The 20,464-nt window shown below is 32.7% G+C and overlaps 1 protein-coding gene across 1 annotated transcript; it reads left to right on the top strand.

The window, feature by feature from the left end:
- The first annotated feature begins 1,808 nt into the window (after positions 1–1,808).
- LOC130621397 (uncharacterized) lies at positions 1,809–15,709 on the top strand. The gene is made up of 8 exons (XM_057436682.1): positions 1,809–4,118; positions 4,720–4,781; positions 7,299–8,548; positions 11,628–11,679; positions 11,772–11,807; positions 12,400–12,436; positions 13,364–13,367; positions 13,658–15,709. Exons 3-8 carry the CDS (start codon positions 7,406–7,408, stop codon positions 14,789–14,791), a joined length of 2,406 nt encoding a protein of 801 aa, XP_057292665.1. The 5' UTR covers positions 1,809–4,118; positions 4,720–4,781; positions 7,299–7,405; the 3' UTR covers positions 14,792–15,709.
- The last annotated feature ends 4,755 nt before the right edge of the window (positions 15,710–20,464 follow it).

Genomic DNA, 20,464 nt, shown 5'->3' on the forward strand with positions numbered 1-20,464 from the left:
CTACCACGGCGCAACGTTTGTAAAGTGAAACAACGCTCTAGTTTTGCAAAAACAACACAGAAATCTACTTTAATCCAATAGGGTTGCAGAGGTTTAATAAAACTTTAGTGGAAACTTAATGAAACAAAATAAAAAAACGTGTCCACTCTCGTGTGAGACATTTCTTTATTCTATACTTTAATTAGCGAATTAATATCCGGGACGATAGGGTTATTGCTTGGCTCCAAACGGGGAAGGCATGTACACAAGGCCGATCTTTATTTTAAGGTTGATATATAGTTGAGTGTGACAAAATCTACCAAGATATTAGATATTGTTCTTTGAGAATTATTTGCACATATGTTGTCATATAATTTTAGTAAGTTCTAACGCGCGACCTTGTGGTTATGGAATTCGCTTTACAATGACAAGGTCCGGGTTAACCAATGTCATGTGAAGGAAATTGGGTGGGTATTACCAGTGAATACTTAATGTATACATTCTGAACACAGGACCCACATTAATAATAGTTTTTCCAACACTGAAGTGGCTATATCGTGTACAAATTTTCGGAATAATAATAATAATAATAATAAAAATAAGGTTTTCCTTAACCTTAAGAACACCGGACGAGTTTGGTACTGTGTAGCACCAGAAGAATGGACGGGCATGACCGCAAACCATATATCTCGCGCTACTTATGTTTCAGTAGACAAACTTTGCACGGTTGCAGAATTCCAAAAAAAAAAAAACGCTACTATACGACGCAATGAATGACGTCACGCATGCCTATCAAGACCGGGATGTTTTAAATCGACAAAGGGCCGTGGGATATTATGGCCCCACCTTTTCTGTTAGTATATAAAACTTGGCCAGTGGTTAATTTCGTCTTCTTTAATAACAATTCTAAAATTAACAAATATTTGTATGGTTTACCCTTTGAAATGGTTTACCCTTTGGAATGTTTTACGCCCGTGATTATAACTCGTTGTGTCACAAAAAATATAGTCCGATAATGCTAGATAAAAGTTAGGAAAAGGCAGATGAGGATAAGGGCTTAATGAGTTAACGATAGAGATATCAAGTTATACGAGGAATATTGATATTTATTTAGATCAGAAATTGTATCATTTCGCAGGACCAATATTTTTTCAAATCTGATCTGTATTTTATTTTTTAAACTCCTTAGTAACACCTTGTTACTATAACATCTAAAACATTATTCGTAGGAACTCTAAAAACAATCAATAAAAACTTTCCGCCATTGGCGTACGATATAGCTAACTATTCATTGTCCCAGGATCGGAGCAGCCTAGAGTGCCGAAAACCTCTCTATAAAATCATTTTTTTGATCAATATGGCAGTAGTAAATATTTGAGTAACGTCGATTATCTCAAATAGATTACAGTTAAAATTTTATATATAAACATATGAAACACTTGATCATAACTCATCCAATCCCTTCATATTGGAAACATGGACACGCTTTTTTTGATAACTTTCATTTTCAAGCTACGAAATTTGACGATGGGAAGCATACATTGCGCAACAATACGCCGGCGCATGTGCATAAGTCGCTCTCTGCCAGAATTTGTTGCGTTTGGCATTGATAGAAACTCCCCTTTAAATAGAACATATGTTCACATATATTTTATCGCTTTGCAATAACATGTGTTGAAGATTAAGTCAATCAATAACATAGCTGTGCGAAAAATATTTCGCGCCAAAACCATAAGTAATACACATTACACTTAAGTAACAAACAAACATATCCTTGAACTGTACAAAGATATTTTTATTCAGATAAATTTTCAAAGGCATCTGTATGAGAAATTATCAACAATATTCCCAATACACAAATTTTCCTATTTCTGCGTACTTTTATTAATATTATTTTTATACAATATTTTTAATTTAAATATCTAATCCATAACTTCTGAATGGTTTTGTGGGAGTCATAAATGGCAAAGGCAAATATTTTGGTAGGATTTACACTGTTCTACACATACCAATTAAAAAATAAAATGTGTTCCCTTCTTAGACCATCCCGGCCTTGTTCGTTTTTAAATGCTACAACCAATTACTAAAATATCCTCAATAATCCATTCATGGAAATGAAATTACTACGCAAGGAATGCAAGTTATTGTTATTGAATCAAGGCTACCAGTATTTCTGGACGTAGGTATTATGTATGTCATGGCTACTGATGTATTGCGATACGCCTTCGTAACTAGCTACATTTAAAGCATTTAAAAACCGCAACATCACATAATCCTCCGCGTCATCAGTAACTTTATATTACATACTAGCCGTAAATTAGCTATTGCAAAATATTTACAATTCCTGTCTTAGAAAGTTTGAAATAATTTTAAATTCTAAATAATTTTATATTCCTAATTTTTTCCTTATTAATTAAACCAAGAACGAAAAGAGTTTATTAAAATGGTAAAGTTTTACCATAACTAGGTTCGCTCTTAACTGATGCATCACGATATTGTTCTCACGTCACATGGCAACACACACGCTTCATTACTGCTAATTATAATTCTTAATTGTCGAGTAATATATCATTACTATGGGTTTCGCTTTTCCTGAGGTTTGCTTAAAAAGCACGTATGAAGAAAAATTAGCTGGCTGGAAATGGTGAATTTCAAGGTCCAAAGCAAAAGAACTTGTTATACTATATAGGACATTTGAGTAATACTTGTTTTTACCGACAAAAGTGGCATACAGCACTTTGATAGGCACACAGACAACGCAATGTAGTTATTATCATAAATTTTCTAATTTCCTGCAATTAAGAATATACTGCCCAACACTTTACACGTAACTAACAAGCATTTTTATGACTTTCTTTATGATTATTATTAAAATAGTGTTGCTGGCTTCGTGTTGTTTACGGTAGCATGGTTCGATGTCATAGTGGTAAGAAAACATTGGCATTTCATTTAGCGTTTGATATATCAAAACTTAATAAGTGTTTTTAATTGTAATGTTTAGATACAATATTTTGATACACATGTTTAGAAAAGAAAAGGAGAGTAAACAGTGCTGATGCTGGCGCATTATTATTATTATTATTATTATTATTATTGTTATTATTACTAATTTTGTGCCTCTAAAATTTGGAGGATATTTTACCTTTTATTACCAACTACGCAGGTAGCTAATCAAATGTTATGATTTTTCAGTCTATATTTTCTTTAGACAAGCTTGTTTTAGTCAAATTTTTGCGCAGTTGATTCACCCATGCGATATGAGTATATAAATAAATAAACAAATAAATAAATAAATAAAGTAAATACGCTTTTAAAATTTTAGCTGGGTGCCAGCTTAATTTGGCAATACTTTTTCGTAGTATAATATGATGTTAAGAATCGTATTTGAAATTAGATTTATTGCAAAGCCTTTATTCAGGTTGTAGAAAGTTTAATTTATCATGGGTTGTCGCCGTGATGTTTGGTGGTTAAAATTGAAATAAAGCCACTGTGACGTTGTTTTCTAGTTAATAGAAACCAGTTTACATCTATTACTACGTCCTCAGATTCTTTCAATTTTGCATGCGCAAGCGAAATCGAATAATGAAGTAAATTGCACCACACTTTAAGAGAAACCAAGGATACCGTTAAGATACTTAAATAAAATAAAGTAATGTAACGTGTAATAAAAACCGCTTGTGCGTGGAAAATTTAATTATTATAATTTTAAAATCAGTTTCATATTGAAACATACTTTAAATCAATGGATGTTTATTATCGACACATGGAATGATAAAAAAGAGCTTTTTTAATCGATTAATCTTTCCCATGCAGATAACTTTTAACACACTAAGTAATCTTACTTTCATCTTGTTATAACCATATTGTAAAGTCAGTGATCTTTTTAAAACATCTTTTTTATATATATACGTCATACAGCTTATCTAAATAACTTCTATTCATCTGTTTATTAAAAAGAAACGTAGGTTTTATACAAAAGAAGAAAGAAACTGGAGTGAATTCGTGGTAGCATATTGTGACTCAAATTAAAGCATATAAGATGAAGGGTTGAATAAAAGGAAAAGTTATGTCACTTGGAGAATATATATTTACAATTCTCCAGAAAGATTTATGTTTCAAAGAGTTTAAAGAGTTTGAAGGTAGAAAATTTATGGTATTTGTGTTATCGTTTGATTTATGTTTTTTTTTACATGCGCGTCATTTACAGCGCATGCGCATAATTTACGCACTAATTGCGCAGAATCCAAAAAGAAACTGTTTCCCCAAACCTTCAAAATCGCGTATGTTGTTAACAGGAAGCTCTAATATACAGACTTTTTTTATTCTAAATTTCTCAAGTATTGGTGGATATAGGTGACTATAAGGTGTCTCATATATCCTTTTGTTAAATATTTGTTAAAAGTCATTTTTCACGTTTCTGTGTTTATTATTATATAAACGTGATCCAAAATAAGGTCATGATCAGTAGTTATGACTCATAAAAATGTTGACATAAGCTGTTTTTCATCAGTTACTTCCGTTTTTCTCACTTCACTTCTAGCTAATCGACTTTATCACTTTTTTGAATCCTCTTTATAAACACTTTGTTCCTAAAAAGGTATTTGTTAAGGGAATAAGAATCGGAAGTAAAGACTTCTGTGGTCAACTATTCATTGTTTTTTTTCTTAATTAGTTGTGATTTTTTGGGTTGAGAGACAAGGGGTTGATGTTTAATAATAATATTTTCTTAATTTGTTTTAGATTAGTAGCCAAAATAAAATATTACGCCAGTGTCAGTAGCATATTCGAAAGAACTTACACAAGTAGGTGTTGTTAACAAAGTAGAAAGTTTTAGTTTTTTTGGTTAATTTTTAAAATAATGTTAATTACTATCTTTATTACTTATCTTTTTCGTTCGTTTAACTTTACCTCCTTGAATCTCGGTGTTACGACGTGACCCTAAATATGGAAACGATGGCGACTTTCCTCCTTGTCAAGATGTGATTCATAAAGTGCAGATTATTGCAACTAAAGCGGTGTGTTGGGCAACCCGAGACATTAACATTAAAATAGAGAAAAGGGGAGCTTGGGGAATCTTGGAAGTCATTTTAGTAATTTCGTCTGCGATAGATAATAGTAGCCAATAGCCACATGATAAATTTTGCTAAAATTATCCTGTTAATTGGTAGTTTATGTAGAAAAAACTTAAGCAGACATAATTGTTATTCGAAAATTGTTATTCTGACTTAAGCGGGGTGCAAATGTTTGTTAACTATGTTCAAAGTTTAATTTTTTCTGTTTGTTATTTCTAAATTTTTGTGTGCTAACTGAGAATTGATTGTGACAAGCAGCAATAAAAAATAAAGATGGTAAATAAGGGTTTGTTTACATAAAATATTGGCTAACAATATATTACATAGGTTCAGTTAAGTTGTTTTTCACAATCTCACTATTTTTTTTAAAGCTAGATGAATTATCTTCGCAATTGGTATAAGTTGTATTTTCAGTCTAAAAAAAGTTTAATTTAGTGAAATTAATTTGTCTAAAAATTTGTTACGGTCGAGATATTATTTTTTCCCTTTAAACTGAATATATCATAGCAAAAAGTTAAAGTTCCCGAAACCTAAAGAACTTGGACATTTTTTAAACTGAAAATTATCGTGTATTTTTTTCTGTACAAGTAAAAACGTAAGTATATGTGGGGGTCAAAAAATACAAAAATTAAAATAGTACCCATTAATATAAGCAGTAAGAAATCTTTTATTTTGTGTGTTTTACTCTGACAAAAGCATGCTCCAAACAACAACAATAATAAAATAAGGAATTATACACAAAGCTCTGTGAATGAGACTTTCAGATAACAATTTATAGCCTTCATGTATATATCACTGCTGTTGTCGGATAGTATATGTAAAAGATTTATTATACAAATTTATAATTGCTTTTCTAGACATATACTTAATTCTGTCATTTTGTAAATCTACTAACAGGAGGACGACTCTTTCTGGTGCATAGAAGCATTAAATTTCCTATTGATGTCGTTTTTGGACGAACAGCGTGGTATAAGAAACTAATCTATTATATTTCTACTTACTCATAAACGTTATTTAAAATATTTTAGTTATTCAAAGTCATTCTAACGCAAGAGGAATTAAATGAAATTAGAAAACGCATCAGTGCATAACAACCGCAGTAACGACTGAAAAAATATTATATCATTTTATTTTAACTATAACTAACTCTTTGCAATTCTAACTGAAAGCAGCCATTGCTTTGACCCATCTTTCTAAACTTAACTAAATACTTTTAGTTCTTTCACAAAATACGTAGCTGAAATGTTATTTAATATTTTATGTATTATTTAATATTTAATGTATTGGTGCAATGAAAAATGTTTTTTTTCAAAATTAACCCGATAATAACACGAATCATTCTTATTTTGTTTTGAATCTAATCAATTTTAAAGCGATCTTGTAAAACCTTTTTTAAGCATATAATTATAATATTTTACTCAAACTCATGTCGCGCGGTTGGAATAACGAATGACGTCCAATTCTTAATAATTAAAGAGATTTAGATTTATTCAATAAAGCTTGGTTTCCACCTAGCGGTTACGTAGCGGTCATTATTGTTAATCTTTGTTTATTTCTTTTTCTAACTTCAATTTTTTAAAGCTTCAGTTGAAAGCATGGATTCAGAGGAAGAAGATTTATCTTTACTTGGATATTTTTTTATTTTTAATGAAAAGAAAAAGAAAAGAGAAAACATCGTTTTTGGGTTCGTGACATTTATAAAAAAAGAGATTGTTTTCTTGAATACCGAGAGCTTGTCATGTTATTTTTTCAGTCATTTTTTCACAAAAACAGTTTTTACATACAAAAGCACTTTATTACAATAAAACTTCTCTATATAAGATACGAAATCTAAAAAAAAAATTGTACACTTTCAAGAAAATAAGACTTTCCATCACTTTCTGAACAAAGAAATATCACCAGAAGAAAATTGTCGGATAAGGCAAAAAAAACTATAAATTCTGAAAACCATATTTAATTTTTAACTTCTAAAAGAATTTTCATATATATATATAATAGGCGTTTTTGACAGCCTCAGTAATTCCTGTAGTTATCGCTCGTGAAAAAATTTATCCCTAGCAAGCGGTAGCGGACTTCTTTTTCAGTTTCCACGAAAGAAAAAGTTACCGCTTATTTTTTTATCGCTAGTTACCGCTCATTAGCGCTAGAGCGAAACCAAGCTTAATATGTATACAAGATTTTAAAAATAACGAAAAAGTTACAGCAAGGATAGTGTTTGTTTGACCAAATGTTATTTTTTATTTCAAGGTTAGTAATTAATTTCAAACGGAACTGTGAACAATAAAACTCGAGAACGCATTTAGCGATACGTGTTTGGCTACCTACTCTTTGGCCATCTACGCTGAGAAATCGTGATGAAGTACGAAAAGCAACGAAAGCGAATGTCGACTATGTTTAGCATTCAATCGGCACGAAACCGATTCATAATATTCACATGCCTGTGTACTGCGTCCGTATTATTATTTCTCTCCAGTCGGCAGAAATTCTTTCATTCGGGTAAAACTATTCATAGCTTATTTTATGTTGATATCATTAACCGGATACAATCGATAGAGGAGCGAGTAGAATCGATACAAAAACGTTTAAATGACAACGTGCGTAGAACTCAGATTGCACGTCACAATGCGGAAATAATTAAAGCTAGCTTTAATGTTACAAAAGCTAGTTCCTTCTGGACTGGTGTAAATGAATTAGAAGCCGTTGAAGATTTGTTTTCTAACAGAAGTAAAAGACATAAGACATGCCTGGTCACACAATCTAAGTGTCAGCATGAGTTTACTTTCTTAATTTTAATTACAACACATATATCTCATTTTGGTAGAAGACATTCTATACGAAATACTTGGGCAAATGACCCAAGAGGACGATGGCGAACTGCATTTTTAGTTGGTCGTTCTCGCAACCCGTACAACATGAGAATATTACGTAATGAAGTTGCAATACACGAAGATCTAATCCTTGGCGATGTATACGAAGACTTTTATAATCTCACAGCGAAAGTTCAAATGGGCTTTGAATGGGCTGTCAAATATTGTAAATTCAAATATCTTCTCAAAGGTGACGACGATGTATTTATAAATTTCCCCAGATTATTTTCATTTGTGCAGGACGATGAAGTACCTAAAAAAGAACTTTATGCTGGCAATGTCCAGTATGAAGCAAAAGTATTTCGAAGTGGAAGGTATGGTATATCCAAAGCAGATTTTCCAAAGAAACGATACCCACGATATTGTTCTGGAGGCGGTTTTATTTTATCAAGAGACGTCGTTGAGATTATGTTGGCTAGGTTCGATTATGTGAAGTCTATTAGTATAGACGACGCATATATTGGGGAATTAGCACTAAAATGTGGCATTGATGTATACCATGATGACAATTTTAAAATGTTTGAGAACGAAAAAGGTTGTGTTTACAAAGCGAATACAATTGTTCATCATCCTGTAAAGTCAGTTAGCTGCATGAGCAAGTTATTTAATCATAGCTTAAGCGAAAGTACGTAATGGATCATATTTTATTTATACGAAGAACTTTGGTTTTTGAATTATTTTTACTACTAATAATAAAAAAGAAAATAATAATAATAATGATAATAGTAATAAAACGAATTATTTTTCAAAGATGTAAGTTATTGGCATTCTAGCTAAATATTTAGCTCATAACTCGAATGACTTTCAATTAAGATTGGAACACATAATTTTGCAAATAGCTATATCGCTTGGAAATTTTGCGACTATCAGTCATTGCCTTGTTTTTTTAAAATTATTTTAAAGTTCTTTTTATAAGTGTAAAATACTTATTCGAAACATTTCCCGTTAAAAATACACGATATTTTCTCTTTGTTTTCCTATTTTCTATTTTATATCTTATCAATAAATACCCTTGGCCCGAATTAGTCTTCTTTGATGTACCGCTGCTTTTTCTCAACTCTATCACACAAAATAAACGTCATTTTTGAAATTCTCCATGAAATTTAATAAAATATGAAATCATTAGATTTATACAGCAAACAAACAACCTGTTTAGCAGTCTAACTTTGTACTACAAGAGTACCTCTACAAGCGAATATTAAGAAGATTTTGAACGTAACATTATTACTACTAAAACAACATTCGCATGTCGGATTATGTTGAAAATTTATACACACACCAATCAAATTATGCTGAATAAAAGTCAAAACATCGAAATTATAAAATTTAAAAAAAAACTGCAATTCGGAAAACGTAAGAAAATGTGTGTCATCGGGCACAATAAGGCTTATTTACCGAACACATTTTTATCTGACCAAACTTTTTGCAAAACCAATAACAACAACCTCATTTAAATTTCGCTTATATATTCAAATTTAACGTGTTTCAAGTTCGTGACCGCCATAGTACCCAGATGGTCAGGTTAAAAAGTATTCTGCTTAAACCAAATCAAATAAAACTTTTGACGTGATTAAATTTTATGAATGCTTTTATCTTTGTTATCCGTTTTTAAAACATCTCGTCAAAGATTTCACGTAAGGTGAGACCAAAAGAATTCACCTCTTGTTAGACAAATAACCTCGTCCCCAGGGCTTTATAGATTTATAGGTCGCAATTTAAAAAGCTCTGGGGACGAAGTTGTTTATTAGCCTAAAAATATTAAATCGAACAAATAACTATTACTTGGTATGGAGTTGTTTCTTTTGAGAAGACAAAAAAACAATATCGAAGTAATATTTTCATCATTTTTTTCTCCTTTTTGAATGTTGGCTGCACTTACTATTTTATTGTCTATGTTAAGTTCTGTCAATTGCATATTCCAACAAGCCATATTTACGTTATTGATGCAGCTGTGCAATTAGTACAAATTTTGGTCCCGTTGAAGAGCTAGCAATTAACATGAAATTCAAAATGCACACGACCCTTGATAAGAGAAATAAAATTTGACAAAATTTTAATGACATAATTAATTTGATGCTAACTTCATTATTTTTTAATTCTTGAATTTCATTCCTGCATTTACCTTAAATTAAGCGCATCGTTTGAGAATGTGTGTGTCAGACACATGAAAAACAAAATAAAAGAAGCCAAAGTAGGTAGTTATGCGATAAAAAAATGGCATGAATAAAAACATAATAATAAGTAACCAGGCTGAAAAATTCTCGCAAAACAAGAACAGCCAACCTCAGGTCAGATTTTACTTGCTCTTACAAATGATGTTTGCATACAAGTGTGTTATTTGAAAAAAAATTCTGACGCTATATAAAAGGTCTAACTTTTTATGGCTTTTATAAGCCTGGGTTCCACGCAATTGTTCTCGGGCTATTTTCTAGCTGGAAAGGATTACTACTTTGTCACAATAATGATGTCTTTTTTATTACAACAGTGTATTTTATCAAAAAAAAATTATTACGTACGTAAGTGTATGTGTGTGTTGGTTTACGAATAGGATGTTTTTGTATTATTTAAGTGTTACTCACCTCTACCTGAATTCCATTATTCGCAAAAGTGTTAGATATATACTAGTCGTTAGCCTGTGGAAAAATCCACGGGTTCGCCTGTCCTCTTTATACCGCACTGCGTGGTTCTCGCTACTTGCGCAGCTAAACTACCATTTTTCGTGACAGACAGAAAGACGCATACGGGTATTATAATATAGATTTCATTCCATTTAACAATTAAATTTCGGAATGTTTATCAGTTAAAAGCTGTTCCTCTTTATACACACCATTATGTTACAGTTTTACTCTAAATGTAAATAAAGTTTATGAGCAATGCAACTGACATAAACAATGCAGGAGTTTGACAATTTTCAGAAATTTCTATTAAACTGTAATGACGCAACGAAAGGCACGCTTACTGTCATTTCGCAGTGGTGGCAAACAAGATATTTTCAATGAACATATAAACCTGAATCAAAAGCTAACCTTTCATTTTCTTGTTTATATTTACGAAAACAACAACTTTGTTGGCACAGATTCCCAGTATAGTTTTCGATGAAGAAACTAAACATAAGAGACATGAAGAACATCATTCTAAATTGAAGAAACCGTTTCTCTGATATGAGCCAAAACCCTCTCCGTCTTTCTAAATTTTATAAGTTTCCTCACTACTATAACTGACAACGCACTGATGCGTGTTTCACTGCCAAAAACTTTCATCATGCTATTACAGAGCAACTTTGTAGCGTTGGGAATCCAGTTGTGTATCAATGCAGGCTTTGAAAACCTTAAAATTATACAACTAAAAAGAAAAACACTGTTAAAGCAAATTAAAAATGACGCCTTTTGCCCCATTTTTACAAAATAGAAGAAGGAATATTTGCAATTATTAGACACAAAACAAACTAGCATTCTCAGCGACGAAATACTTACCATAGTTAGAGCATGGAAATGTGCCCTTGAGAATGGTTGAAATACATTACAAGCTGCTGCTTCAGAAAGGACGCATGTTGTTTTATTTTACATAACGTTTGGGTAGTGGGCAAACACAGTTACCATGATATTAGCAATTAGTATTTGTAGGTCAGCCAATAAAAGTTGATTCCGTCATCCGGACCATGCCCCATTTTCTATCATTTTAATACAAAAAAAAGTTATATTACGTATAGGTGAATCAACAGAAAATGTTTCTCCCCGATCGGACTTCCGATCATAGAGGGTGTAAATCATAAAGATTTAGACATATGTAAACATTATGTTGAAGTAAGCTCGGGGAAAAGGACACGCTTTTTGATAGTTTTATTTCAATTTAGACTTGATTTACCTCTTAGGAGGAGCACTTGGGGCAAGTAGTGGTGAACTGTTCTAGTATTTCATAATTTATAGAGTATGTAGTTACAGGTAAATTTTTATTGCCATATTGAACAAGTGTTTTATAGTTACAAGTTAAACGCCTTTCATCTACTCCTTGCATTGTTTTCATTTCTGGTGTCAGTTAAATGAAACGTTTTCAGACTGAACTACCAAAGAAAACGATATAATTCATGCAAATATTACCAGTCACAGGGTTTGGCTAAACCCTATTCGGTCCAGGAAAAATTGGAAAATCGAATTAATCACGCGTCCAAAATATACAGAAGGATTTTACTTGATAAAATAACGTTGTGTTGTAAGTTTCAAGTTCTAAGAATAATCCTAACGAGAGTTATTATATTTTCCTGATTATAAAGATTTCAGAGAGATTATTAAGGGTAGTTTAGAGTAATTGCCAATATGAAAGCCTCTGAGAAGTGTGGGACCAAAAATTGGCACGGAAAAGTATCATAGCCATCAAAAATAACACAAAGGACTTATTTAAAAAAATTGTCACAGGGGGCAAAATCCACCTAATAAATAAATAAAAAGATAAACAACCCCATTTCCTCATTTATTCTCTTTTAGATTTTTTAAAGTTTGCGTTGACTGGCACCGCGCAGATGTAGAAATTGCTTTGCCATTCAGGATGATGCAATAATTTTGATGTCAATGTATATATTCAAAAAACATTCCAATTTCATATCCGACACTACCAACTTAAGAAATTTTAATTTGTTAAATATTTAGAAACTACAATGAAACCTCTCTATGGCGGACAACATAGGGACCTCCGATATAGAGAGGTGTTCGCAACATAAAGGCTCGTCCCAAATTGGTGTAAATTGAAGTTTCAGCTATTAAGTATATCCGCTACAAGGATACTGGACACTGCAGCTGATAAGCCCGTGAAAAAATCCACTTAGGCAGAAGAACAATTGAAAAGATTCGCCGTTTGAATTCTGACGACATCATCAATCACCCACGATACAAAAAATCTTTTTCAGAAATTTGCTTACCGGTTGTCTTCAATGTGTAGCTTGAAACGCAGATAATGAAAATGTATAGGATCGCGGCTTTTGACGAACTGTTACAGAGGTATCGGGGTTTAAAGGTGTTTTAATGAGGTAATTAACCTGTCTGTTCCGAAACGAGTGGATTGACCCAGGTGTAGGAAATTGGACCCATTTTGGTCCCAGGTGATAACGTCGGTTATTTCTATTTTGTCTTAAACTTAAAAGTACAACTCAATATCTTAACAAATCATGGGTAACATAAGTGGAGATGGTTTAGTGGTAGTGCAGTCGGCTTGTAATCATAAGGAACATTAAATGTGGTGTTGTCAGTCCATTTGATGCCATCTACTAACCGCTAGCCGGCTTGTGTTGCAGGCAAGCAAGTAAAAGCAATGTTATACGAATCTCTGGGGGGAATGTAACATAGTTACAGTCGGAGGAAAAAAATCAATCGTTGGGATGGAATATGCAAGAATGTAAAAACTTCCCGTTACATACTTACTTACTGATGTATTGACGTGAATCTACTAATGCAGGACGGTAAAATTTTGTAAATGACAAAAAACTTTTATTGTCGATTTAATGTTTTATAGAAGTCATTAAAAAAATTTAACTGAATGTAAAAATTACTGAAAGGTATAAGTTAATTCAGCACTTTAATTGTCTCCCAAATGCTCAAATTACTTGTTATTTTATTAATTCCGTCTTTGTTTTTAATTTTGTGTCTATATACATTAATAATAACGTATTCTAGATATGTAGTCACGCAGATAATTAAGAAAAAAAAAATTTGAAGCCAATTATCATTTAGACAGCACGTTTGGACATAGGTACATAGATGGCAGGTAGCTATCATAGCGCATAACAGAAAAAAACACATACGAACATCAGTCGCAGTTATGATAACTATATGGAATTTTTCACAAAGAAGAGGTTGTGGGTTTGCTTTAAGTTTAATATGGGCGTCGTTGATTACAATCGCAGTGTTTGGTAACAATATGCAGTTGAAAATGTATTTTGAAAAAGCCTCTAGTTCATGTGCATATTTTAGTGTGAGCCCAGCAGCCCGTAACTTTGTAAACGAGACGACGACTCGAACTTTCGCTAAGCAACAGTATAAGTCTACAGATACCAACGGTACTTTCTTGAACGACGAAAAGTTATTTCCAGAAACAAACAACAATCATAAGACTAGTCTAATTAGCACGATGAAATGTGTTTTCGAATATGAACTCTTGATTCTTATTACGACGCACGTGGACCACGTCGAACGACGAAACATTATTCGAAATAAATGGGGAAACGATGCTAAGAACAGATGGAAATCATTTTTTTTAGTTGGCAAACCTGAAGATGCAAAATCCTTTTCTGCTTTACAAGAAGAAACTAAAAATCACAACGATATAATTTTGGGTGCTGTTGAGGAAGATTTTTACAAGCTCGCCTTGAAAGTACTTATGGGTTTTGAATGGGCAATACGATATTGTCAATTTAAGTACTTACTAAAAGGAGATGACGATGTCTTTGTCAATGTGGGAAGAGTATTTGAGTTGTTACAAAAGTACGGCTCTCAGCAACTGTATATCGGTAACGTCATCTTCAGAGCGTTTGTTAAGCGCTCAGGCAAATACGGCATAAGTAAAGAAGAATATAGCAAGTCTGTTTACCCGAGGTACTGTTCTGGTGGAGGTTATATCTTGTCAAAATCAAATGTGGAGATATTTGTGAATAACTCTGAACGATTCAAAATCATTAGTATAGATGATGCGTACATTGGAATTTTAGCCTTAAAATCTGGTGTTGATGTGACTCATTGTGATCAATTTCGTATGAACGAAAATGAGAACAGCTGCAGATACAGAACTTCTACGATAGTACACCATCCAGTGAAGAAAGAAGTGTGCATGGATAAATTGTATAAATTGAGTTTGAGAGATTCCGTTGCACGAAAGTTTTTATTATGAATTTTTAATAATTAGAAATAATTAGATTTAATAATCAGATTCGTTTTTTTATTTATTTTTTCTTTAGATAACAATAGCTATATTGTACAGCACACTTACGCGTGGATTCGGAATTGCTCGCACTAAAGGTTGGTGTCCTTCTGGCGTTAATTTGCGTTAATTAGTTGCGCAAATTGGAGTTAATTTTTTAACGCCTAATGGAAATGTCGATGTATAATTAACGCATCTGTTTTAACTCGAATTAGCGCGTGGCTAAATATCATTTTTTTCTAGCATTTTAACACGAGTTAGCGGGAGCATACTTTCGGATAAAAAAAATTGAGCACACTGTGTGTGAAAAAGCCATTTCTACAAAAAAAATTGTCTTTGAAAGATTATACATTAATTCTTTCCAAAAGATGGTGGTTATTCTTCATTTTCCTCGTTTTACAAAAAATTCACGAACCTAAAATCTTTCTTCTACAATCTTCTTATTTAATTGGTCTCATAAAAATCCATACTAAAATGTCATCCGCGATGACATTATTACATCAACGACATTTAGTTTTACTTGTAATAGAACATATATACTCAATATGATTAACTCTAAGGCCAAATATTAGCGCGAAAAATTAACCCGATTTAACGCCAGATGATAATCCAACTTTATTGCGAGCAATTTTGCAATTCGCCGAACGAATAAAATTGTCTTAATTTCCCCCTAATGGCCAACTTAAAGTACATTTCGAGTATTTTATAAAAACCCAGAGCAAAAGAGACTGCATTTTCTGTATTCTTCCAACGAATTAGTTTGTGTGGTAGCTGTTCCGCGGAGGTAATTCTTACATGATGTGCTTGGAATATTTTTTTTTTTTATAAATCATTGATGTATCAAAAGTATAATAATAAAGAAGAATGCAATAAAAATACTTTTCTGCATCGATTCTATTTTTCTTGCATTCCACAGCCTAAGTTTGTTGTTAAAAGCTTTCCGTTAAAGCTCCCTTTCCTGTCACTCCCAACATTTAGTGTCAGGACATGCGAATGGCTCTTGTATTTTGACGACTTTAAATGTTAAGACCAGTCAGCTTCCAAGTGTTTGCAGATGGACAACTTTTTTAACACTCAATAAGTTGTTTTAAAAATAAATCTAAAATCTACCACCTCTTCCACCATTTAAAGTACTTTTTTCCTGTTATAAAAAGAACGTATGCCCAGAGAACCGTAGAAGCTCCAGCGTCATTCCAACTTTTCCAATTTTTTTTCTGGATGATTTTTAAAAGGGTTGAGGTTATGGAGGTATGCATTCAATTTTCTACATTTAACATACCCTAGTTTTCAGAGAGGAGCTTGAAGCGAAATTATACTTAACTAGTTGTTAGCCCGTGGCAAAATCCACGGGTTCACCCGTTTTTTTTATACTGCATTGCGTGCGTCTCGCTACTTGCGCAGCTAAGCTACTATTTTGCGTGACAGACAGACAGACAGACAGACGTATACAGGTATTATAATATAGACTAGTCGTTGCCCGTAGAAAAATCCACGGGTTCGCTCGTCCTTTATATTTACCCGTTGCAACAAAGTGATTAAAATTATATTGCATTTACTATTCGTGCGCATTTTAAAAAAATTCGTGTTTCCGTTACGGGACGCCGCTTTCGTTGACACACAGGCAGACGACGGCTATTATTAAAGAGATAATCCAAAGCGGTATTTTTGTCACAAAAATACAAATACGACTATCCAATAACGCAAACAATCAAGGAAAGAAAAAAATTGAAATTTTGCTTGCTTGCAAGGAAAACGTTTGAATTTTTATTCTTTGTCAACTCATATAAATCCTATCATTGATAGAAAATGTCCTTTCTCGGGTTTTGTTTGAAGTATTTCTCCCCACAAAACCTAGTTGTAAATCTGTCAGTTGAATTAGGCTTCTGAAACAAACATCACCTTATGGTAGATTTTTACACCAGTTGGCATGCGCAGATCTTTCAGTCATAACTGTAAATATGCTAAGAATATATGAGTTTGATTTTTGCCAAAAAGTTAAGGATATCCATGTTGCTACATTATTCATTATTCTTTTAAAAAGAGTCTATCGCAAGCTAACCAGGGTAGGCTTACAAGCGAGAGAATGCATCATATTTGTAATCATATACCTCAGAGGATTATTTAATGTCTACACAAAGCTCAAATCATTCTTTTTTTAGTATGGTGGTAGTCGCTATGATAGCGACTGTAAAATTATAGAATGATGCCTATTTAATTTTAAAAAATAATTTTTATCATTCTTTTATCTACTATCAACACGATATTCTAAGACGGAACCAATTAACAGCAGAAATTTTTTCATGATGCATTTTGTTATTATAACGTTTAACCATTTAATGAAAACTTTCTTTTATATATTATTTGTCTTCCTAGACAATAAATGCTGAATGATCTTGAATTTATGCGAAAGAATCAATGTAGGTCAAAGTTGAAGAATAAAGCGTGAACTTATGACCAGATGTTTGACTAATTGTCTAGCAATTAAAAGAGGACATTGAAAAGAGCACAACCTTTACATAAATTTATTTTTGATAATTTAATATTACCACAAACAACATGTAACACAGATTACCATACTTTCATCATTACCGAAAGCGGAAAATATATTTAGCAATGATAAAATCTGGTGGAGTTTAGAGAAAATATGTAAGGTGTGTAAAGGTAATATTTTTTCATGGAAGAAAGTAAAGACGTCACAACTTTGAGAAATCTCTACATTATTTTTACCACAAGTAAAAAATAAATGCATCCATAGTATGTAACAAAAAGGGAAAAGGAATTGAAGTAGCCATGCTGAACATCGTGGTGAATTTCAATTAAGTTTTGGTTAAAATTACTAAAATATTCTACCCCACGTTGTATCTGAATTTAAATCTATATGGAGTTAACCAATAGAAAAAAAATAAAAATAAAAATACGCTTTCAGTAAACTATATTTGTTTTTGATCATTTTTCATCAATACCATTCAGTCATTTTATCTGCATTTTCTCTTTTCTCCAAACCTTTCATCGTTATTAACATTAAGTTGATTTGTTTATATTCTAATTTGTAATACTATTAGATTTATTAAATACTAGTCGATAAGGACTGTGGAGAAATCCGCTTTGTCAGAAGGACAATGGAAAATAGGTTGTTTTAGTATTTTTGATGGCGTCAGCAACCCATCCACAAAAACAAATTGGAACCTTCTTTTGATGTTGGCTCTATTGGGTAGAGTTTAAAACGCTGATCAAGAGAATGTATATGATCATGTGTCTTGATGAACGGTTAATGAAATATAAGGCTTGGAAAATTGTGCAGACATCAACAAAGTTTCCTGAAATTACTAAAAATTTTTTTTAATAAATTTGTATACCCGTTGTCTTCATTGTATAGATCTTGAAACACTGATCAAGAAAATGTATAAAATCGCGTACTTTTAAAAAACGGTTACGGATATATTGAGGTTTAAATGTTCTTTGATGACGTCATCAACCCTGTCATTCTGAAACGGATTCAGGGTGTCAGGTTTGGGAAACTTACCCAAATTAGTCCCGGGTGGTCCATAGTTACCCACGCAGTAAAAAATCAATGACATCACCACCTCGTTTCCAAGTTATTGACGTTAAATCAATGTTATTGACATCTCGCCGTAACGTCAGATAGATTACCAAATCGGACATAAGTTTTTCGGCAACATCAAAGGAAAATGAACACATCCACTTTGCTTGTTACAGGCACACAGACACACAGACACACAGACACACCTACCGTATTATTATAGAGACTAGTCAATAAGGCCCGTGGAAAAATCCACTTAGGCAGAAGAACAATGGAAAATTAGGTTGCTTTAGATTTTTTGCTGACGTCAACAGTGCATATACAAAAAGAAAATTGGTGAAATTTAATCATTTGTTGTCTGTAATGTGCAGAGGTTAAAACGCTGATCAAAATAATGTATAGTATCGTATATTTTTGAAAAGAGCCTAAGGAGATATAGGGTATAAAAATTTTGCTGACGTCAGCAAAGTTCCTACCAAAAGTTCCAAAGAAAAATTTCTTCACAAATTCGTACACCCGTTGCATTCATCATATAGATCTTGAAATGCTGATCAAGAAAATGTATAGGAACATGAACTTTTGACAAACGGTTGCAGAGATATTGGGGTTTGTAGGTTTTGTGATGACGCCATCAACCCGTCTATTCCGAAACGGATTCAAGGACCCAGGTTTGGGAAACTTACCCAAATTGGTCCCAGGTGGTCCCTAGTTACCCACGCGGTGAAAAATCATTGACGTCACCACCTCGTTTCCAAGTTATTTGGCCTCAAAGTTTTAAGTGCACTGTAACGGCTTCAATAATTTAATATAGGATATTGACGTTAAAGTAATATTATTGACGTCGCGCCGTAACGTCAGAAAATTTAACATATTGGATATGCATTTTTCGGCAACATCAAAGGAAAATGACGATATCCACTTTGCCTGTTACAGACACACGGAACTGGCGTATTATTATATAGACTAGTCGATAAGGCCCGTGGAAAAATCCAATTAGGCAGGATAACAGAGAAAAACAACCGTCATTAAAATTTTGATGACGTCAGCAGAGACATGTCAGAACACAAAATGTTTTTTTTCAGAAATGTGTATGCCTGTTGCCTTCATCGTATAGATCTTGAAACGCTGAGCAAGAAAATGTATAGGATCATGTACTTTTGACAAACGGTTGCAGAGATATTAGGGTTTAAAGGTTTTTTAATGACGTCATCAACCCGTCCATTCCGAAACGGATTCGGGGATCCGGGTTTGGAAAAATTACCCAAATTGATCCTAGGTGGTCCCTAGTTACCCACGCGGTGAAAAAACATTGACGTCACCACCTCGTTTCCAAGTTATTTGGCCTCAAAGTTGTAAGTGCATTGTAATGGCTTCACTAATCTTAATTAACTTTCCTTTGACGTCAATACTATTTTATCGGTAAAGTTTGGTAAATTACAGAACAATTTTATAGGCGATGTTTTATAGAATTTGTTAAAGAAAATTTTAAAGAATGTAATCCACTTTGCAAAAGTGACAGACAGACACACTTAGCGTATTATTATAAGAGATTTTGACATAACACATTTAATAAAAGCGATAATTAACTTTTTGTTAATTTTTTGTTTCGTTTTTGATTAATTAATGCAAAAAATCCACTAAAACCCTCAACGACGGTTTGTTTCTATGCAGCACCGGGTAACTTCTAACTTCACAGCAACCATAATGGTAGCAATAAATGTAAACAAACAACGTGACCAAAAAATGTAAATACATACGGGCTGAACTTTAACATAAATATTCATTACAAAACGACTATTAAAATACAAACAGCTATTTCATCTTTTCTAAACAATGACATTCATCCAATTACCCTTTCTTTGTATTAAGAGATCGGAAAAATATTGACGGTTTTAAATCAATAAATAAAAAAATATTAGATTTAATCTTTTGAAGCGAGTAGCCATGGTATTTAGAGCTCTACTTCAGAAAATGCCACGTTCGGTACCAGACAGTTTGAATAAGCCCTTTCCTCGTTAAAATAAGGGTGTCTGTTAGAATATGTGCTTTAAGACATAGCCGCCTTTTCCAGAAGATCGAATTATCACGATAGATTTAATTCA

Source organism: Hydractinia symbiolongicarpus, chromosome 12, assembly GCF_029227915.1.
Source record: "Hydractinia symbiolongicarpus strain clone_291-10 chromosome 12, HSymV2.1, whole genome shotgun sequence".
Taxonomy (NCBI): domain Eukaryota; kingdom Metazoa; phylum Cnidaria; class Hydrozoa; order Anthoathecata; family Hydractiniidae; genus Hydractinia; species Hydractinia symbiolongicarpus.

Coding starts and splice junctions, on each gene's coding strand:
- LOC130621397 (XM_057436682.1), top strand. CDS start 7,406: ATGAAGTACGAAAAGCAACGAAAGCGAATGTCGACTATGTTTAGCATT. Junction 8,549..11,627: donor ATAGCTTAAGCGAAAGTACG/TAATGGATCATA, acceptor TATTACGTATAG/GTGAATCAACAGAAAATGTT. Junction 11,680..11,771: donor GACTTCCGATCATAGAGGGT/GTAAATCATAAA, acceptor ATTTCAATTTAG/ACTTGATTTACCTCTTAGGA.